Source organism: Anopheles ziemanni, chromosome 2, assembly GCF_943734765.1.
Source record: "Anopheles ziemanni chromosome 2, idAnoZiCoDA_A2_x.2, whole genome shotgun sequence".
Lineage (NCBI taxonomy): Eukaryota > Metazoa > Arthropoda > Insecta > Diptera > Culicidae > Anopheles > Anopheles ziemanni.
Window position 1 is genome coordinate 81,972,045 of NC_080705.1, and position 23,132 is coordinate 81,995,176.

The following is a 23,132-nucleotide window of genomic DNA, read 5'->3' on the forward strand; positions in this document are numbered from 1 at the left end:
ATGCAAGATACAAAAATAGAAATAGCAATCTGTAAAGTTTGCTGTTTTGAAACGGTCTGAAAATGTTGCATGAATGTTATAAATTATTTGACATAAAAGGGAAAATAAAGACTGGAAATAATAATTTGAGTTTCAAATAGTATGAAGAAAACAAAAATAAAATGTACAAACATAAAAACGCTATAACACGTAGCGACGGGGAAATGAAAATAAAAATATATTTAAAAACTATTTGCTAGCCATAAACAACAGTTGATCTCCCTTGTTTTAACCCTGTAGATTTTTATCCAGGTGCAGAAGCTGCTCGCCGCTTTCATTCTGTCCCGGGTTTTTCTGTGGTATTTCTTCGACACTCGTTGTGTACGGCTCAATCATCGTCGGCGAGCGCGAGGTGTTTGTCGATAATGCTCTGCGGTATAATGAAAAATGTTTGGAATTTTTTAATTAGTTTTCCATCGCTCCGGTGCCGGTAGCGTAGGATGCGCTCGCTTGTGACAGTATGAGCCCGGAAAGCGTGAGATCGCACGAAGATGCATACGGGGACCCGTATGTGTGGAGGCAGAAAATGGCAGAGAAGTATGGGGAAAAAGTACCAAGTATTTTTAATATCATCGTGATACGTTTTAAAATGTATTGGGCTTTATTGCTTTTGATAAACATAACTTTTGTTGGTTGGAGCCCAGTTTCGATGATGCACTTTTCACAGAAAATATGATTTCGCAACGAAATATTTTTCATCCATACATAAAGAACGTACCATTTCACGTTTCAAGTTAAAGTTCGAAATTGGAACCGTATCATAACTTTCGGACCTGGCGAATCGAGTTCATTGAAAGCTGGAGTTGAACGTTGTTTGTTGAGCCCATCTTAAAGTGATTTGATTAAAAATATCTCTCCATCGATCCGGATCGGCCCAAGGTACGGGGAAAGCACCACATTTGCGCCGGAAACCATTTCACGCTCCGCATCATCTCTTCTCCCGGGAGGTTTGCGCGGGGGAAACCAGGGCAAAAAAAAAAGATGAAGAAACCATAGCCCCTACCCGGCAACACACTTCGTGCGATTTATGAAATATTCATAAAGTTCGGCAGGGCATCCACGTTTCCACGTGACGGGGCACGTCCGCCGGTCGGAGAGCTTTTTCTCCGGCTTTTATGCGTCCATCCCGGGGTCGGCCTGGGAGATATTTAAACCTGCACATTTACATATGTAAGCGTGGAAACCCGATGTTCGAATCAAATTGTGTTTTCGTGTCCGATTCCGGTTGCTGAACGGACCCCGGTCCGACGAAAGTCCGCCGAAAGTGAAAGATATTCATTTTCGTCGCTTTGTTTCAACCGACGATTCTTCGGAAATCGATTCCGATTTGAAACCCTTTCCGGCTGCCACTCGGAAAATCAAATTCATTGGGTAAAGTTTTGCGCCAACGGGGGAGAAGAAGCTGGAGGAGGCGCAAAGTAATGCAGATGAGTTTTGCACCATTTGCTGAATCCGAATGCGAGCGAATGAATATATTCAATACTTTTGGGGGCAGTTTTGTTAAAATCTATTTATATCGGATTTCTGCTCCATGATTGCAAATGAACCACTTCGTTACGCTTCAAGATTTCATTCGTTTATTGAGTTATATTGTTTTTTCCTCTGAAGCGAACCCTTTTGTCATTTAATTTCCCCCCATTGGAAACTAACACTTAGTGAAAAAATTACAACCATTTTCTAACAGCTATTCATCGTGAAATATTCGTGTGAAATTAAATTGTGAAGAAACGACAAAATGGACGAACACAAGGCGTTCTCTGCACAGGAAAGCTCGTGATCTCTGCTATGGAGTTTTCTGAGCCAATGTTAATGTACATCCTAAGAATTGTGTAACTTGTGTGTGTGCGTGTGTATGTGTCTGTTTGTGTGCGTGCTGGAGTGACTTAGTGTGCACAAAATGTTGATCCTGCAGACAGTTAAATTGATCGTGTTTGCCCTCAAATTGCTCCCGAAGCGGTTTACGCACAGGAATGTGTTATTTACGATATACTTGGTCACCCTCGTCACACACGGTAAGTTCCGCTTCTTTTTATGTAAAGATCTCATTTTTAAGTGGGCAAATATTATGAAAAGCATTATCCAATATGCATAGAACAGGATTAAAACATTCCTGAAATTTAATTAATGGATTATCTTGGCGACCCGTAGCGATGCAATTCTAGTCTTTGTTCTAAGACATTTCATTTAAATTATTTCTTGGATTTCACATGGGAGAAGAGGTGTTGTGGAAAACAGTGGAACAGAATGGAGGCAAGCAAAAATGCACTGACCCGAAACAGCTAACCTTCCGTAACATCGTTTCGTTGGAACGAATGTTCTGTTAAGCCCAATTATTTCGCCCGCCTGTAATGGATTCAAACTCGCTGCAAAACCATCTGTTGGCATTCCGTGCCTTTGGTTGGACGCCTGCACCGAGCCGCTGGTTTGAGAGGAGGAAAAAGTTTTGACCGAATTTTCTTCCCGTCTGCCTCGGACAGAATGACCACAACATTCATCCAATGGTGTTCGCCGCCCAACGAAGATGACTAAGTTCACGGACAGTAGGTGTAGCAGTTGCCAAGAAACAAAAGCGACCGGATTTAATTAGATTCGTTCTGCAACTGCTCCGCTGCGAAACGAGCATGGATATACTCATCTACAACATCATCATCATTATCAAGGCTATCATCATTACGGTCAACTCTCGTATCACCGTCATCGCAGTGAGCCCCGGTGATTCGGCGAAGCTCATAATGGAACTATTCTTAACCAGGTTTTCTTCCTTCCGACCGACACCGTTTGCTGTCAGAACGCACTGGGATGGGCACGTCTTGGGCCCACTCTACCGATGGAGTTTTGCCTGAGATGAAAGTTTTGCTAAATTTAATTTTCAGCTAGACAGGCTGCATTAATTCTTTGTTCACCAGTTCGGCTTAATTGGCTCTTTTTGCCCAAAGTGCATTTCGTTTTGTGCAGTTTCGGAAGAAACGCCCCTCGAACTCATTCTGTAGATATTTGTAACCGAGTGGAAATGAATTTTGTTCCATCCGGGGAGGAAATCTTCGTTAGGAAAATCCACCAGGAATGTACAGTAAAAACATTAAGAATATAATGGATGACTATGTACATGATTCTTTATCTGAAGGCAATAATTAAAACATGGTTCAATACATTCCTTGAAAACTCGTTGTGCAATATTTCAAAGTACAAAAAAGTTCAATTTGTGTTAAAAAGTCCTACAAATATACAACATTACCTTGCAAGTATGAGCAGCTATAGTTTTGAGATTAAAAAATGACCAACATTTTATCAAAACAATATATTTTATTTTTTTTTTCTCAAAATGAAATAAGCACGTAACAATTGAAGATGAATGAAATAATTTTACTTGATCAAATTTATTTTTACTTTTCCTGTTTGGTTGAATTGATGATTCTGGTGTGCATATTGGAATAATATAAATATGTTGCCCACAATGTTCTCCTGTAGGAACATTTTTTGAGAAGCACAAATCAGTTTTATTGAAGCAATCGGTTCGGCGATCCGTCAGCAAGTTAGTGTATTTAAAACTTGCTTCATTAATCAAAATGAATAGACATTAATTCAAACACAGCACGAAGAAACTAAATGACTTGGAAGTTAATTTAGTTAGACTTTTTCTAAATAAGTGTGTCGTTTCATGGACATCATTTAAAAAGAAACGTCCGAAAGAAACCGTTTTCCCTGTTTCTGCCACTCACAACAGTCACTTGCAGATGCAATTATTTGAGGTTCCGCGAATGTTTGCACGTGCCCGAGCACTAAATGCACATTGCTTTATCATCTTAATTGTAGTGCAAACTAATGTACTCATTAGCACCGGTGATGGCCGACGACGGAAAAACGGTCAACCAACTGAAGACAGTTGTGTTGAAGGTTTGCTCGAAAGACTGCAATGGGCTTCAGGAAGGGGCGAAAAAACAGCCCAACGTGTGTCGTACGAACGAACGACACAAACCAAAAAAAAAATGCCCCACAACGTGTGACGAAGTACAAGAATCCACGGTGAAACTGGTCGCTAGGAATTACCACTTTTCCGCTTTACGAAACACAAAAGCAGCTAGCGACGGGCACGAACGTAGGTTCCAGCCCGTTGAGGAATGGCAACATTTAGTCATATCCTAACGAACCTCCGAACAAGGACGACTGGTTGCGAAGCGACCGCTTCAGCCATTTTCCTTTCACACTGTTTCACAAAAGAAATGTGAAAGCGAAGGGAAAAGGGATGGGTTTGGTGGGTGAAGATGACACGAATGTCCAACCGACCGGCCCGCCCCAACTCTACACTCGTTCGAGCAGATGGAGAGATAGTGGAAAATATATGAATTCTGGTCGAATGCAAATGCAGGGAAACATAATTTATCTTCAGCCGGGCCGAGCGAGCGACCGCCGGCTCGAGTGGCCCGGTCGAGAGTTGAAATATGTTTGCCGAGCAGCAAACAACCAAAACCCCGAACGAGACCTGTGCCACTTGTTGTCGAACGGCAGGTAGGTTGACCCGGGAGCGCCGGTAGTAGCAGCGGCCAAGATCGACGATTAAATCGTTCAAAGGTGCACTACCCTTGGCTTGGGCTAGGTCTAGACCGGGCCCAGGATGACGGGGGCCTCGACTCTTGACGGGGGCCTCGTAACGATGCAGCGAGCGTTCTCCAGCTATCGTTCCATCATCGTCATCTTGAAGCGGGCGAAAATACAGGCGTCGTTGAGGTGAAAATTTAAAGGTAAACAGGGCCGTGCCATTGGAACGCCCGGTTCTGGAGGGCTCGAAGCTGGAAAATCGAGGTGGAGTGCGTGTGGAGAGTTCTTGACAGTGCCCTCGGTATTTGCCCTATATCGGTCTTCTGTTGGCAGGATGCCGAACTTTCGCCTCGCACCGGCAAAGGGATGCAAGGTGCTGCAGACACACCGGACCGAACCTGTTTGCTATCACCGCCACAATGATGAAGAGAATATTTAGTAGATGTACATAAATGCACGCCGGAGCCTGGCCATATGCACTCCAAAAGGAACACCGGCTGGTTGCTGGTGCAACTTCTGCTGGCAATGTTTCTCTGCTCGTACTGCCGCTGCTGCTGTCGTTGTTGCCTTGATTGCAGAATCACTTCTGCTGGGAGGACGATGTTCCCTAGCTGCACCACCGTTGCTGTACGTCGGCTTCACCTTTGCACAAACAACGTCGACCGCGCGACCAACTCGTTCACGGTGGCCGGGTACGGGTTTGGCGTGTCGAACGATTCGAAAAATTATCACCTCCAGCTCGAAGCTGCCAACGAAAATGAGTTGGAAAATTTGGCCTTCGCGCAAGATCTCTCGAGAGGATTGTCGCGCTGTTTTATTGCCCGCCATCATCATTGCCGGTTTTTGACAATTATGAAACTTTGCGGCCCGCCAGAAGGAATGCTTTCTTGCCGGTACCCGGTTGGCACTTCATTAGCAACGAGATAGGAGGATTGTTTGTGGTCGAAAGTTGTCGTCGGGCCAACGCGCTGTATGAAATGTTGGAGAATGTCTTACCCGTGGTCGTTGATGCATTTATTATGTTGCAAAAATCAATTGGCACATTGTACGAGAAGTTACCACGGCACGGCTTACTGTACGGTACACGAGAAATAATATATCCACAAAGTGACTAAGGTTGTTTAATTATTTCATGTAATTATTTTTAATATAATTTGCCAAGAATGTGACCGTATTTTTAACAATGAAATATTCATTACTTTTATCAAGAATATTTGCATTAGATTTTTAATATTAGCAATAATGAGTATTAGCTTAATGTGCTCCAATGTCCATTTACTGTCCTTCATAATTGGAATCACTATTGATTTGAATATAACTGAAAACAACCATAAAATCCATCATTTTTTGTTTAAAGTTAAATAAATTGATTAGTTCTTGTCACGAAGGGAAACAACCCAATCTGCAAGGTCTGGCTTAAAAGACCGATTGACTCAATTTACAATACAGGGTTGAGGAGTTTGAATGGTTTTTACTGCACTTGGCTTCTGCTTGTGTCCGTGTAGTTACATACTGTCAAGCGGGATTTAAGTGCATTTCGTGTAAATTTCAATCTGGTTTAGGAGGTTCTTATTTTTCTTCCTTGCATTGTATTTCTGTCAAAGCGAAACAGGCACGATGAGAATCGTAAATATTTGGTTGTTTATTTCATGCAGCTGACTATCGTAGCATCACAGATCAGTGTATTTTAAAGCAACCAATCGATACAATGAGCGAAGAGGGTGAAAAAATTAATCACAGTGAAGAAAACAACAACTTGCAAAAAGGTTCGGCAACAGCAGACAACACAGCTGAGGCAGAGGGAATGTTCGTATCATCGTTCGGAAGATTAACTCAACGCAGTGATCCCGCTTTCATCTTCAGCCATAATTGTTTGTATAACAATCTGTGTTTTTTTTGTTTAACATCAAGGGAATCTTCGAAAGATCGAAAGAAGAGGTTTGAGCCAGTGGTTGGGGCATGGCTCATTGAAGAGCATTGACGCCCAAAGCCGCCTGGCTCTCGCAAAGTTCTTGCGCTAGAAAGCTCCTGTCTGAACGCATCAGCTGGCACCTACAGAACAACCTACCTCCGGTTAGCGGCCCGACGTCGAGGCCTCCGAGACGGCCGCTTCCTTCGCCGCCGTCAGAGGACTGCGGCTAGTCTCGTCGACTGTCACCTCCCGTACAGCGTCACTGCTCCTACTTCTGGAACGGATGGTGGTGCAGTAGCCCGCCTCCTTGTTCCTCGGTTGCCTGCTGCTTCGGCTACGGTCCTCGGGATCGGCGCGAGGCTGTGTGCTGTGCAATGGTGCTGTGCTCACAACAACTCAACAACAACACACTCCGTCAACTCCTTCCGTCGTGAGGACGATTTGCCCAACAATGCGCAAAATCCACCCAGCAGGAGGATGTTTCGAACGGACTCAACCAACTGTGTCATGCGCAGGGGAATCAAATGAAACACTTGATGTGGAACATCTTGATACAAAAGATTTGCATGAGGGCTGACCGCTAAGCAAAGGAATCATCTTCGAAGTGCCGACCGCAAGACCACCTGATGATTGGTGTTAACGCGTTCTTAGCAGAGGATAAATCGAACGATGTCGATGCGTGACTGCCGATATGAATGTTGAATAATTTGTCCACCTCGATTGCTCGAAATGTAACAATTGTGTTTCTTGTTTTACTAGATTGAAAATAAATAAAAAATCCGCAAAATCTTTTCTCAAAGCGGCTGTTGGAAAGTATTGGAATTAGCCTCATTTTGTCATTATCATTTTTATGCGAAGAATCATTAAACACCGTTCTTACGGTTTAAAACGATACATTTGTTGTTTTGTAGTTGTGTGAGTGTTTATAATATGTATTTAAAAAAGACATAACCGGAAAAAAAATTGTAATAAAATGTTCTACGTATTGCACTTGCTCCATTTATATATGGCAACTGACTAAAACGAATTGTCCAATCGAATGGTCTAGTGGTTAGGAGCGCTGAACACGAAATATGCAGTTGATGGTTTGATACACATGCAGGTATGTAATAAAAATCTACTAATACATATATGAAAATCTACATGCTTTCAGAAAAGGAAACTCTACAACAACACGTTGCAAGCAGAGCAATGACGAAGGACAGAGACGTGGGTGTTCGAAAAAAGGAGGGACAATTTTTTATTTCGAATTTTCGAAATCCCCGCTTTTTGACGTATGCGGTCTTTTAACCGTGTTATTTAGACGTCTTTTAACGGTCTTTTAATCTATTAAAAGACCACTAAAAGACGTCTTTTAAAGTGACGTTTGCAGCTTGGGAAGGCAGGGTTGGCACCGTTGACATTTGACAACAAGCCGGTGCCAACTACGCCGATTAGATCGATTACGCCGACCAAGGATTACGCCGACCCAAGGTTGGCGTATAAAAGCGAGAGAATCGTAGAGGCAAGCCCCATTTAAAAGTTGTAAATCGAATAATCGTGAATAAAGCACTAAATTTGTGGCGCATCCACAAGCGACCAAAATTTATCTTTTAATGTTTTAAACGATTTGCAACATTCCACAAATTTAGTTTCCACAAATTTATTGTGCGTTCCACAAGTCACAGTCGCGCGAATTAATATAATCCCGGAGAGTGTTTAATCCGCGACGAAAATCGTTCAATCGATCAATCCGTACGAAGTTCGTGTAATCCCGGAGAGTGTCGGACCGGCGGAAAGAAATCGATAAATTTCGCGCGAGAAGTTGTTATAATTCCGAAGAGTGTGCAACCCCGCGAAAACGATGGCGACGGAACGATATCAAATGGAAACCGTAGAGCAGAAGAACGCTCCCATTGCCAACCCCCCAACCAGCAGCGGGCGCTGTCGCGACCATCCGCCTGGGTCACAATGCGATCGGAGCACCCGCGGACATGGTGCTTCCGAAGCGGCAACGCTAAGCTTGGCCCGGCGCGAGTTCGAAATCGAGAAACGACGATTTCGGATCGAGCGTCGCGAGCTTGAGCTCGAGATGGAGCGCCGGGAGCTGCGGTTGGCGGAACGACTGTTGGCAACGGAAAGGGGCGAGTCGTCCAGAACGGATGGCCAAAGGTGGCCAGCGCCGTGGCGCAGCGCTGAGCCAAACGAAGGTGTTACTGGGTGCGTCGACCGAGGGGCATCTAGCGCGATGGCGTCAGCTGATCGTACCGTGAGCGTTGACCACAGCGAGGATAGCGCGATGGCGTCGGTTGATCGCCCAGCCGAGTGCAACGACCGGGAGGAGCGAGGCGCGATGGCGGATGTGCACCAGCAAGACGAAGGAGGCCTCGCAACGATTTGGCGTTTGAAGACGCCGACCGCATCCCGGCATCACACAGACGGCACGCAAATCACAGCACTCACGAAACACGGATGCGCGGATGTTCATCAATGTCTTCTTCACGGTGAGATCAACGACACGGGCACACGGACACGCGAACTCATCGACACACAAATCGCACCCACTAAACACTGTTACACTCATACGACGGCCAACGATGGCGTGCTGCTTCGGTACGTACCTATCACAATCCACGGTAAGGATAAACCCGTGGACACTTTTGCCTTCTTCGATGAAGGAGCTTCATCAACACTTGTCGATCAGGAGTTGATTGAACGGCTGGGGTTGAGCGGAGCGTCTAGTCCGTTCTGCTTGAGTTGGACTGGAGGGACGACCAGGTTGGAGGCGGAATCGGTGGCAGTTTCCTTGCGCATCTCCGGCGTTCACGAAACGGCGCAAATGTTCACGCTACCAAAGGTGCTGATAATTGCCATCTTGGCAAGGCTTTGCTGCACCACGACGGAGGCTGGGATAAACCTATCGCGACGCAAACTCCATTGGGTTGGACGGTGTTCGGACCCTGCGCGATCGACTTCGCCAAGCCTGCATATGTGGATTCCTGCGACAAAAAACCGACTAGTGAGATCGATGCTTCCCTTGGACAGTACGAGCCCACTATCTCACTGCAGTCAGACGACGAAGAAGAGACGACTACGAGTGTCGGGCAAAAGAGTTGGCACTTACCAAAAATTGCCAGCGCGATCAGCCCAACCAGTACGACCGATCCAGCCAGCGCGATTGATTTCAAAGCTCCATGGGCGCCTGCGGCCGAAACTAGTGAAGGCTTGGACATCCTTTCATGACCATTGGCAGCAGCAACAAAAGCAACTGCTACTATCGGCACAGGATCCATGCTGCATTGCGATGACTCCGAATCCTAACTGTTATTCTCGCCGGCACTACCATCATCAATGTCACGAATGGAAACAAGGCAGGGTTGACACTGCTGATATTCGTCGACCAGCCGGCGCAAACTACGGTGTAGTTACACCGATTACACCGATTTAGGATTACGCCGACCCAAGGTTTGCGTATATAAGCGGGAGAATTGTAGAGGCAAGCCCCATTTAAAAGTTGTAAATCGAATAATCGTGAATAAAGCACTAAATTTGTGGCGCATCCACAAGCGACCAAAATTTATCTTTTAATGTTTTAAACGATTTGCAACAGTTCTCATAATGGTTTACTATTTAATCGACAATAAATACGGATTGCAAAGGTTTGCGCACTTCGTGCAAGTACTTACAGAGAATTGTTTATAAGATTTTGGTGAAAACATTACCACTTTGCAGTTTTTTTTACTGTAAATTAAACATGCAAATCAACAACGAATGTGATTTTATTTTTATCGGCTAACGAATATCAAAAAACGAAAAGTAATAAAATACAGCATAATTTGTATTTGCTCGTAAATTTGTAGTCTTATGTGCTTCATGTAAACTTAGCATCACAAATAAATAAGATAACATTTAAAAAACATGATGGGATATAGATAAATTATTTCATTCTTTTATAATAAGCTACCCAATATTACCATTTACATCTATGTTATGAGCCAAAGTGTATCATAAAATAGTTAAAAAGCTGAAAACAAGTACTACAGATAACCCTTTTAAGAAAAGGATTCAACTGGCTTGATTTTTAAATCCTTGTTTTCGTTCTTTCCCGTCGGGTTTTATATAAAGTAGTACATTTATCCATGCCATTAAACCAATCTCATTGACCAATTGATTGATGTATTAATCCTTTGATTGCATCTTTCAATTTAAATTGCAATTAGTAGCATCAGCTCGCAACTCGTAATGCTTGTCTTATCGAAACACGGGCGATCAAGAGGATCTATCGTATCGGATGAACGCGTAAACGAGCCGTTTCTTTTCAGGACGAGAACGGAGAAGCACAGGAAAGCCCCGCATAAGTGGCAGCTGATTGATGTATGAATTAATTTCTACTAGGCGAGAAAACATGTCAGGCTTGGAATGCAAATGGGAAACGGAATGAAAAAATAAGGTAATTTGCATTATTAAATCCCCAGCTGTGCCGATGCGTTTCTGTAGTGGAAAGCGACATTTTGCAATGGAGAACACGAATCTCTGGAGTTGGAGAACGAACTTTTTTTAACGCATGTTGGGAAACGCAACCACCCCATTGTCGTTTCGTGTACTTGTTGAGGTGTCCCGGCAACTGTCAAAGATACCCGTGTTAACGCACAAAAGTTTATACAGCGTGATTATAAGCTTCGCCAAATAAACAACAATAGAACACCGCCAGGAGAAAACGTTCGCTCTTCAGTTCATTCCCTTCCACCGTTTCGTGACGGAGGTTTTTATTTACCTTGACTATCTTCCAGGCGCTCGAGCATTGTTCAGGCAGTCACAATGACGGGCGCGCACACACACTTCAACAAAACGGGCGCAAACGGAGGGAAGCAACAATCGAAGGCTATACTTTTCTTCCCTTTCTCTCGCGCTGTTCATTTCCACGAGGCAGGAGAGCCATTGTTCTTGCCCACTTGCCGGGGGGCCATTTTGTGTGCAGCTAAGTGCAAGAACGCCCCACGGTACGGCTTGATAAAGACGGATGAACATTCTTGCAAGACGTTTATGTTTGTGCAACGGGAATGGTTTTTTTATTCTTTTCTCCTTTTCATTCACTTCAGGTTCTTCTGTGGCCGACCTGAAGTGGGTCAATGGCGAAAAGCGCATCTAGAGGAAATTCTCAGTTTGCGACAAATAATCTTTTCAATTCACAAAAGAGTCCTTCTCGTTTCAAGCGAGAATGAAAATATTTGAGTATCATTGATTCAATGGTTTTTTTTGTGGTAAATTATTTTGTTAAAATTACATTTTAAATTTTATTATTAAAAAATAGCGTTGCAACAAACATTCCACCACATTTTATCCTTGACATACAACTAACTACGATTAATTATTATCACTCTGGAAAGCGTTGCATGATTGAGCAGTTCACACGGAGCTTGAAAATCAATTTCAAAAGCATGCAACACCATTAAACCGTGTTATGTGTTAAATCCAATACGCCTCGAGCTGCGCTGCACATAAGTTATGTAAGCGCGAAGGAAGTATCGCCCAACAGCTTTTCCACGTGCGATAAATACGACCGTACACTTTGCGTACCTCACAAACGGGAGCGGAAAGGACTCCAAAAGCGACGAGGACGATGTTTATGCAGCCGTAAAAGCAATATCAATATATGGAATTGACTGCAAGCAGAGTATTTCACCCTTACGGACACCTTGAACTTCCGCCTTCCGCAAGTTCGTAGCGTCTTACGCCCCAACGCGGGCTAAACCGACGCAGATCCTTATCGGAGTACATAAATCATACAGCTTGACTTTACGAGATGCAATATATTTCCGGTAATCTGACACGTTATGCGTTGTTCATCGAAAACCGGTTCTTGTCCGGACTGAGCGCAACGGTTCGAACCTCGTATTCACACACTTCACCATTGATGATTGGTGTAGATTACTGGTATGGTTTGAATGTATTCTGGAAATTATCGATTTCTTATCCACAGATCACCGAGGCTGTATGGTTCGTTTGAAGGGAATTTGCACTGTGCCCAAATTTTTAGGTTATTCCTAAAACAGACCGTTCTGAAACAGAAAACTGGAAAGCGGAAATAGAAAAGACCACCTTAAAGCACACGAGCTGTTTTCCTTTTCCGTTGTAATAGCTCTGTTTTCCCGGCTCGAAGTTAGCGGCTACACTTTATCACTGCACGTATGAAGAAGACACACCGACAATCGGCTTCCGGAACCACTACCAGCCGCCTCACTTCCTTTGATAATCATTTAAATGTGTAATCCTTGGGTGCGACACGAGCGCGCCCGTAATATAATGTGCCACCCGCCCCCAAAACGCGGCAATAATGCATGGTTCTCACGTACACTCCATAAAGAGCAGCTGCTACCGATCGGAATCCGTGGGTTCTGGAGCCTGGGACCGAGCTCGGAGGCCGTTAAATGTGGGCCTCAGACGCGTTCGCCAAAAAAAAGCAGTGGGAGCAACGAAGCACGAAGAACAACGCAGAAGATAATGGTGGAAAACCCGACCGGATGTCAGATGTGGCCCCGGTGAACGATTATTATATCCACGTTTGCTTTTTCTCGTGCATGTTTTTGCACCTCCCCGTCCCCTCGGGGGGATGAACCACAAGGGTTAAGCGGGTGGCAAGTTTTTGCTACATTTTAACAATAAGGTTAAGGAGCTGCAAAAGTTTGACAGTATATCACGCTCCAAAGTTTTGGTCGGATGTCATGGAAAGTTTCAGTGATACACAAATTTATAAGGGGAAAAATGGGTGTACCTTAAATTGAACCGACAACACTAGGTCCTTTGGAATCCTGTATGTTTCGGATGAGCGTGAAATGCAATGACGTTGAAGGTATGCAGCTTACCGGTTTCTGATAATCACTTTGTAGACGCCACGTTAAATAATTAGCCAGCGAATGATATCATGAAGCCTACGCTAAAACTGCTAGGAATGCAATCTATTTTGATTACCGGGAATTAAAAATAAAATCCAGATAGAATGCAGATAGGAGATCCAACCGAAGGATAAAAGCACGGCTTTGGATTTTCATGTCCCGGTACACTGCAGCTGACGATTGCTAGTTTTTCCAGCCACGGCCCGCCCGAAGGCTGCAGGCGCAACGCGAGCGGCGGAAAATGGTCCCTTATCTTGCAGCTAAGAAGCGTAATAAATTTCAAATCAACCGTAAATGATTCAGCTTCCACGAATGAACAATTGTTCAGGAGACTTAGCTATCGGTTGTCGGTTTGTGTGGCGCGTGCATGCACATTTTCCGAGCAGTAGGAATTATCTTTAACTCCCCCGCCCATGCTTCTATTAAGATCTTTCTCTTTTTATGGTACGTTTGAGCTCCGGTAGGGAGACATTGTTATGGCTATGTGGCGGTGATTTCTCAACCCCGAGTTATTACCGAAAGGGATTACCGCAGATTGAAAAGATAGCCACCTGCTTTTAGAAGCTCCTTTCAGGGATGCATCCTTTCATAGATTACCGTTATTGTTTATGGTTAGCCATGTTTGCATAATTCAAAATTATTTTACAACATCAGAACTGGCTCAGAAATGTTTGAAAAATATTATTAAAATTGGGTTTCTTTAATAAAAGTACATGAAATTTAACTGTTTGGTATGATTAAAGTTTATAATTGTCGTTCAACCGAGTAATCTTGGAATAAAAGCCAGCAATAAATATGGCAACACCCGTTATATCCAAGCTAGAAAAGAAGTAAATTTAATTTCTTTCCTATATTAAAATTAATGAATTATATGATTTGCACCGTAGTGTTGAAATTTTGAATCATAAAAAACGTTTGTTTTTTGTTCAGCTCTTGAAATTCCGGAGATTTGCAATGAAAGATTATAGCATGAAACAACATTTACGCACTGAAATAATTAAACTATTATCCTGGAAATGTCACAATAAGTGCTTATATATTAGATTGAAAACTTCTTAAGTTTAAGAATGTTTAAAGATGTATCATTTCATCACTTTCAACAAGCCTTTTTAAGGCTTAAGGCTGTCAAAAAATGCATAACTTATCGAACCACGATAAATCCTGATGCTTCACATTTTGGTTTTGGTCCATTTTATTTAAATATAAAATCTTGTGCTTTTGAGCTATAAAACGGTCAAAATAGAAAATCTGTTTTCGTAACGTAATATCGAAAATTGAAACAAAGTAAAAAATAATTAGATATGACCAGAACATTCATAAAACCCTACCTGGAAGGATTCTGTTGGAACACGAAATGGAGGATGTTTTAGCTGAATCGATGATTCCAAGAAAACTTTCTACCTTTTGCATATAAAGATGACCGTTTGTCGGGACCGTGCTGGAAACGGTGACGTTTTGAAATGTGACAGTTCTTCAGACTGTAGAACACATCCTGGGAAAAGGGAAAGCTTTGCCCTGCGGGTACGAACTAAACAACGTTGAGATACTCGGAAAACTGAAACATTAGGAAAATAAGAGAACAAATAAAAGAGGGGAAACAAGAACAGAACACAAACGAACCGACACGAGCGACTGTCGGGCGTGATGGAAAACGAAGCCGAAATATGTCACATCGCTTTGACAAACGGTTGGATAGAAACCTGAATAAACGGATGAAATTATCCTGCAGCATCATCGGTTTCGCTGGAAGACCAGGGAGGGTTGGGCGATGGGCGATGGACATGGTTGTTGTTTCATTTTGATGCCCGCAATGTGCTCCATTGGCGCTGTCTTTCTGTCTGTCTGGTCCCCACAGCGACGTGCCGTTTCGGGGTAGGAATCGGTTGGTTTCCGGCGGAAGATAAATGGAGACGACTCCTCATCGCCTGCCCGAAGACCCTTCCCGATGCTGTCGACCGTCAGTCAGTGCACTTTCGAATGCACCTAACGAACTCGCACGGAAAAGCCCTCTAAATAAAAGCAGCCCGCTCCGTTCGGCACGCTCGGCATCCCCTTGCGGAGAAATGCTTGTAACGCTGTGGGCATGCCGGGCTTGGACGAGCGAGGAGAACTATTTGATGTGGAGAACGAACAGTGAAAAACAACTTTAAATAAATCATTCCCGAAACAGTAGCATAAGTTCGTCCGTCAGCCGGCCAATGTTGCCGGTGTAGATGACAGGCCGGGAGGCGCCCGAAACGGGCTGCAACCCCATCATACAACATAGTTACTGTCCGGTGTCAGCACTTTCAGTACGCCGTTTATACATGGAACCCGAACACCCCAGTTCTATTCCAACACTTTCTTCGAATCAACTGTTTTCGTTGTTGTTAGTTATGGAAAAGAACCTTCTTGAGGCGTAGAAAAAGACATCTTGCGATTTCCATGCACACAACCCTCCCCTTCGCATCTTCCTTCCACAAAATGGACGTTTCTTTCCCGGTTCTATTTCTGATCCTAACCGGATGGCAACAATTTCTAGTGCTGTTCGTTACCCGAGCACCATCTGTTTGGTTGGGCAATGTTTTATCTTTCCTACCTGTCTCCGCCGGGTTTGGCAGATGGATTTTTATCCTCCCACCGAGACCAAAGTGGAAACAACTGCACAAAGGGGATGACAAGCAAGTGGAGGGCTGAAAAAAATCATCCACAAAATAAAACAGCCTCCGCATCGATATCGATTGGCCCGATGGGCAAACTTTCGGGCGAAGCCGAATAATTTGAAAACGATCGGCGACCTTTAATATGTTGCTGTTCTCACCCCATCCTCATCCGGGGCGTTGTTGGATTTATTTCCGTTCCGGCCGGTTTTATCCGTTCGTTGATGTTTTTTTTTCTCCCTATTTCCTCTCCCTTCGCAGTGATGATGGATGAACCAAGATTTGCGCAGCCCATCCCGAACGTAACGGTTGCCGTGGGACGCGATGCGAACCTGCCGTGTGTCGTGGAGCATTTGGGCACGTACAAGGTAAGTCCGGGGCGCCTTAAACAAGGGTTCGCTTTTCAGAATTATTATATCATCGTTTTTGTTTTCCATATCTTATTTGACAGCTTCGGAAGCAGTTTAAGTTTAGTTATTGCCACTGAAATAAGTAAATAGTTAATGTTTCGACATGTTTTATATCTGGCTGTGTATGCGTTTCACACAAATGTCAGATTAAAAAGGATATTTCAAATGATAAATATAAAATTATAAAATCAAAGATGCACTTTTGAAATATTTTTGCAGGTTTAATTTTTTAATTTTATTGAAGCATAAACTTTGGTTTTCGTATTATCATACCAAGCGCTTAAAATTATTTGGGGCTGTTTTTAAAACAAAAGTGTGTTTATGCTTGTAAAATCTTCAAGAGTGTTAAATTTCAATCGTTTAAAAAAATACACACCTTTGGAACAATCATTAAGCTAATTTTTTTAAATAAGATACACTATCATTACACTATGTAATTCAGTAAATCCAAGTACAAACTCTTTAGAAAATTCCTTTTACTCCCGTTGTATCTACAATTCTTAGCATAGAAAAATTCAATGTGGTCTTGGAACAGAAAAATAGAGCAAACATTAAGCACTTTATTACTTCATTATTTATAATAATTGCCGACAAGAAAATATAGTCACAAAACAGAAGATAGTAACATGTAACATTAATTTAAAATGAAATGTAAATATATGTGAAGCTATTTGTTTAGAAAATAGAATAAATAAATAAGTTAGTTAAGGGCAAATCACCTTTACATGGTGTTTATAGCCAGTGAAAATGATTTCAAAATTGTATCCACTCACTGAATTCTCTTCCTTCACGAATAAAATGTTGAATAATTCTCGAAACTGCACGACGAAACTGAACGATGACATTATCACAATGTGGATTACACACGTTTTTGCACTCATTCGATTGGTTTGCATTTCTGCATTTGAATGAAAATCCTGTACCGCGTATATTAATCCCTTTACGTTGCCCTAACTGAGGAGCATGGCTCGATAACGTTCTTTCACTCTATCCGCCGACAGGTCGCGTGGATCCACATCGATCGGCAGATGATTTTGACGATACACCGGCATGTGATATCGCGCATTCCGCGGTACAGTGTGACGTACGATAATTCCAACACATGGCTGCTGCACGTCAGCCAGGCCCAGCAGGACGATCGGGGCTACTACATGTGCCAAGTGAACACAAATCCCATGATTAGCCAAGTGGGCTACTTGCAAGTTGTCGGTGAGTATTGGCTCCAATTGGCCCCACGATGGGCTGCTTCCCGTATCCCCGGCATCGTACCGATATGCATAATCATAATCCGATCCGACCGAATCACTTTTCCTCCTACCGGAAGCTGCCGGTTACGTACCGGAGGTGAAAAACTTTGCCGTTCCCGACGAGCTTTATGGTTTCTTGGCCAAGGCACCACCATTGGACGGATATTTGCGCATTGCACTACTCACGGTGCTGGCGTGTCGATTACATTGACTAGCTGGGAAAGTTGCACTATTCTCCCGATGGTCGGGAGGGACTGCTTGATTCTAAGCGGATGTAATTTGTTCGTCTTGTTGTGCTCCATCATTGGAGGTGATTACATTAAAGCACACATTGGAAGCCGCTTTCCTGATACTGAATCCGTTGGTGGTATTATACCCAGTATAATGAACATAGTTATGCTTTGATTTGAAAACTTCTCGCTGAAAACTGTGCTATAGTTGATGTTTCAATGGGGTTGATTGATCAGGCTGGTTTATACATAGAATGCATAAGAATGTGGATCAATGATATGATAACAAAGTAAAGCTTTGACGCTCGTTTGTAAAGATAAAGTCAACATTGTCAGTAATAAATCTGTTTAATCATTCGGTCGTTTTAAAAATATAAAAATTGAAATCTCAGCATTTTGTTTCTTATTGCACTTCTTGCTGTTAACAACGTTATCAAAACATGAACGTGCACAATCAACATCAGTGCTCTTTCCAAAAGTGAAAAAAGCTCACCACCCGCACAACCATGGTGTGGAAATAACATGTTGTAGATACATCGTTTCAGTTCGATTTTCGCTCTCTTCCTTCCTCCCAGTGCCTCCGAACATTCTGGACATCGAAAGCACTCCGTCGTCGGTGGCCGTGCGAGAAAATCAAAACATCAACATGACATGCCGTGCCGATGGGTTTCCCACGCCCAAGATCATCTGGCGACGCGAGGACGGCCAGAGCATTACCGTCGAGCGAAAGAAGAAAGGTAAGGGAGCAGACGGGGAGGATGTCGTTGAGGTGGTCCTGTCGAAAGCAGTACATTTACCTTAAGAAGCTTATCGAACGGTATGAAGATGACATCAGACTCACATACACAAAGAATTGCCGGCACGAAGCAAACCGAAGTGCCCGGGTAGAAAGATAAATGGGTTTTTGATTGTTTTTACAATCGATATTTGACGGAATGGCCTTCCGCTGGAAGGGAGGAGAGGGGGAGGGAAAGATGGGCGATGAGATTACGTTCCTTGGTGCACTCTAATCGATATCGGGGGAATGTTGGCCTGGAATTTTAGTATTTGTGAACCTTTTGACAGATAACTTTCACGTCATTGCGTGCGTTTACAGTGAAGGATTGGAATACTAATGGACACCATAAAACGGGGTAGCGAAAGGATTACTGTCTGTATTTTTAGAGGATGCACGCTTGTGAAAGATAAGTTTGCAAAAGCTGTAACGGATTTGTTTGTCACTCACAAACTGAAGTAAACAACTCGACCGCGATAAATCCGCCATCTCACCCAACGATGCTGTTGCGAGCGATCCATTTCCATGCTCGCCCAAAGTAAAGCCTGCAAAATACGACCTAATCTCTAAATAACTTAATTTCTGCATACTCCCTTCCTCTTTCGCTCTCTCCGTCTCTGTTTGTCTATTTTTCGCTCTCTCTCTCTCTCTTCTCTTCACACCACCGGAAGTGATGGTATACGACGGCGAGGTGCTCCATCTGACGAAGGTAAGCCGCAACGAAATGGGCGCTTATCTCTGCATTGCCACTAATGGTGTGCCACCGTCGGTGTCTAAGCGGATTATCCTCGATGTTGAGTGTAAGTATGCTTTTATTTATTCATAAGTGTATTAGCAAATTAAATTCATACGGCAAACTTAGGCCCGCGGGCCAACGCTACCACCGTTGCGGCAATTACAGCGTGAAAAGATCTTCCATTAACTGCCTGCTCAGCTCAGCTCGGCCCTACGGCAGGGTGGGCCGTGCTTTCCCGCCGGCAAATGGTTTCTAGTGTTTCACGGGAAAATTTCATTACCCTGCCGCGGGGCTAGGAGCCGCCGTTGTGGCTTTGCGGGCGGCAAGAAATGTCAGTTTCTACGCAGCGCTTTCGTCCGATTCATGCTACCGTTGACAGCATCATGTCGGTGGCTGTCGATGCCTGAGAATGGTTCGGTGATTTTTTACTCATCCTCCGTTTTGGTGCTCGTTCCAGTTTCCCCGATGATATGGGTGCCGAATCAGTTGGTCGGGGCACCGCTTTCCACGGACGTTACCATCGACTGTCACACGGAAGCACACCCTAGGTAAGTAACAGCGTGCTAATGAAATTGCTATGGTTGGGAGAATTAGGGGAAAATGTTCGATTGACATGTTTATTGATATGTTTGTCTATGGCATTTGGTTCGTTCCTTATAGTAGCATTAGTTAATTTTTTCTGTATTATAGAATACTAAGGTAAGGGAAAGTGTAGCAAGACGCCCCAGGGTGATAAAATGCAGCTGCACTATTAGAGCTGAATCCAACTATTTGAAACAAAATGAAGTAATAGAATCTGTTCATTGGGGTGCCTAATACATCCTAGGTTAATTTCACGGCTTCAAATTAAAATACATTAGAGAAAACAGGACATAGTCAATTATGCTTGAAATCATTTACGATTTTCCTACGATAATATAAGCTATAGCAAGAGTTAATTTAAAATATTGCAATCAAACAGACACTCGTCAAATATTCACCTCAATATGTTATCTAACTAATACTGAACTAAATTGGATTCATAACCCTTGTGGAGACAAAAATGAAAATATCCTCACATGTTAGGCTCAAGATTTTCAAATTTATTCTGTATGACTAACTTAGCGCAAGGTTGTATTCTGCATCTATAACGTACACATGATTAGTTATCGGTGTTTGTTAGTTATTGAAATATATGATGTAAAATGTATTTCAACAAAATGAAGTTTTATTTGGCGTTGAAAGCACATTTAACTTATTTTTTTGACATAGTTTACTTTTGAATTGAAACTGTAAAAACAAAAAATCTATCAAGTGTCGATAAATAGCTCTAATTTATTATTTATCAACGGCGTGCATTATATCCGGCTATTTGAGCCATTTTCTGAGCAAAAGTCCAAACAATTTATTAATCCAATCCAATTACTCCAAACAATTTATTAATCCATCGGAGTTTGAATATTTCTTTGATTTCTCAAAACTAAAATGAAAATCAAATAGCGTTACTGAAGTTTTCTATCACACATCACCTTTTCAAAAGCCATATTACCAATATGCTTTATGATGGTGGTTGTATGGTTATGGGCTTCAGATAACAGGAGGAAAATTCTATGTATTGACGAGTTTTTGCTTTTGATATCAAAAATAGTCAATTGCGTTGTTGTGGTAACTTAGTTCGGAGAAATTATCTTTTAAACACAGTATTTATTTCATTCACTGCTATTGTGTGCTATTTATATCTTTCACTTTCATTTCTTCCAGAGCGATCATTTACTGGGTGTACAATTCGGTGATGGTGCTGCCGAGTAAAAAGTACATAATCGATTACAACGAAAACTCCTACCGGTAAGCTATTCCAACCCACCGAACCACGTCAGGCTGCCCTTCGAATGCTCACTAACCGTTCCCCCCAAAACGGGGCCCATTTTCCCACAGAGCGCACATGAAGCTCACCATCAAGGGCTTATCGGTGGGCGATTTTGGCAACTATCGATGCATATCGAAGAACTCCCTGGGCGAAACGGAGGGTTCCATTCGCGTGTACGGTAAGTCAAACGCCCCCTTCGGGGATGGGCTTTAATTGCTTTACGTACCGTTAACGGTGCAATGGAGCTATTTAGCAGTTAATTTAGAATATTTCGGGGTGAAACCTGGTCGCCCCGGAGCCAGCACGCGATAGACGTTTATCTACAACGGTATCGTGCTGCTGATCTTTTACCTTTTCGTGTTTTTGTTTTCAAATCACCCCATCAAATGTGATACACTTTCGTGTTGTGGTCTTAATTATCGTTTTCAAATTTCTCACCACTTTTTACCCATCCCACAGAAATTCCACTCCCATCAACACCGTCGAAACAAATTACCCACGTAATGGAACCGAAGGAGAGTAAGTAGATTGAATTATAAGTGCTTCGCCTTTAGGTGTGCTTGTCCTTGCGAACCGGTTAGTTTTTGTGTTTTTTCTTCTCGCCCGATCTGTTTGTGCACTTCTCCTGTCGGGGTTGGTCGGTGTTGCTGTTGACTTTGCGCCCTTCGGAAACCGATCCCGTGTTTATGCTACGTCTGTTTGATTTTGGTTGGTTTATAATTTTCTTCTTTTTTTCAAACGTTCTTCTACTTTTCACCTTCGCTTGCTCACTTTTTCAACACATTTACGGTTCGCACCCGACCAACCCTCGGCAGTGTATTAATTTGTGCGATAAGTTGAGTGTGTACTTTGTACCGGGGTTTTCGTGTTTTTCATTCCCCTCCCTGTTCACTGTTTTTCTACTTTCTTTTACGCCACCAACGAAAACTTTTGCTCCCGTGCAGCGGTCCCGGCCGTGGTGTCACGTAATGAAACCATTAAGGTCGCCAACCAGCCCGAGCTCCTGTTTCCGATGAAGACCGACGATGGCAACGCGCAGCGCTCACCGAACGGGATCCCCTTCGAGCGCAAGGGATCGCTCGCTATCGGCCAAAGTTTCTCCTACACCGATATGCCACCGAAGGAGTTCGGCGTGTCTAATGGTAAAGTGTGTGTGTGTGTGTTTTTGTTGACTTGACGCTGTTGAAATTTCAACCTCCAATTCCCCCCCCCCCCACCCCCGCTGACGGGGGTTTTCGTTATAAGTTGCTCACAACTCGTTCGCTTGCACTTTGTGGATACTTTACGCCCTTCGGGGCTGTGGAGGAAGATTGAATTGGTTTGTGTGCGTGGTTTTTTTGTTTTTGTGCTAGCCGAGCTTCAAGTTTGGTGTTAGTTCATCTGCACCATCCATCCCTTTGCTTGTTGGTTTATTGGTTTTTTTTTTATTTATGAACGAACGAGAAAACACCGTTTTTCCAACACCCAGCTCCCTTCCAAAGCGTCCTTCCTTATGCTCCCCCGCTCCCAACCATTGCGCAAAGAACCCTTGATAACAGCCTCGCCTTTGAGGCAAACGTCACTTTACCCTTTTGAAATCTGAATAATTGAGCAGCAGGCGTTGCAAAGGACGTCGTTGCTCGGCGACCACTAATGTACGGTTCTTTTTCTTCTCTTTCTCTCTCTCTCTCTCTCTCTCTCTCTCTCGTTATTTTCTTCATCCATGATGCAACCAACATTCCCGGTTTTGCAGATGTTCAACGGAGCTTCGGTACGCTGACGCTGCTTTCCTTCGCCGTAGCCGGCCTTCCATCGTTGCTGGTCGTGCTGTATCATCAGTGCATCGAGGGTCGACTTCTGCTGTAAGCATAGCTCTGCGGAACTAAGCGGCAGAAGAAATAAAATAAATAA

The 23,132-nt window shown here is 43.4% G+C and overlaps 1 protein-coding gene across 1 annotated transcript; it reads left to right on the forward strand.

The window, feature by feature from the left end:
• The first annotated feature begins 1,936 nt into the window (after positions 1-1,936).
• On the forward strand, positions 1,937-23,087 carry LOC131294530 (lachesin). Its single transcript, XM_058322577.1, has 11 exons — positions 1,937-2,051; positions 16,260-16,366; positions 17,410-17,617; positions 18,461-18,622; positions 19,332-19,460; positions 19,854-19,944; positions 21,137-21,220; positions 21,311-21,420; positions 21,702-21,761; positions 22,187-22,384; positions 22,975-23,087. Exons 1-11 carry the CDS (start codon positions 1,937-1,939, stop codon positions 23,085-23,087), a joined length of 1,377 nt encoding a protein of 458 aa, XP_058178560.1.
• Positions 23,088-23,132: the final 45 nt, after the last annotated feature.

Coding starts and splice junctions, on each gene's coding strand:
- LOC131294530 (XM_058322577.1), top strand. CDS start 1,937: ATGTTGATCCTGCAGACAGTTAAATTGATCGTGTTTGCCCTCAAATTG. Junction 21,221..21,310: donor TACAACGAAAACTCCTACCG/GTAAGCTATTCC, acceptor ATTTTCCCACAG/AGCGCACATGAAGCTCACCA. Junction 21,762..22,186: donor CGTAATGGAACCGAAGGAGA/GTAAGTAGATTG, acceptor GCTCCCGTGCAG/CGGTCCCGGCCGTGGTGTCA.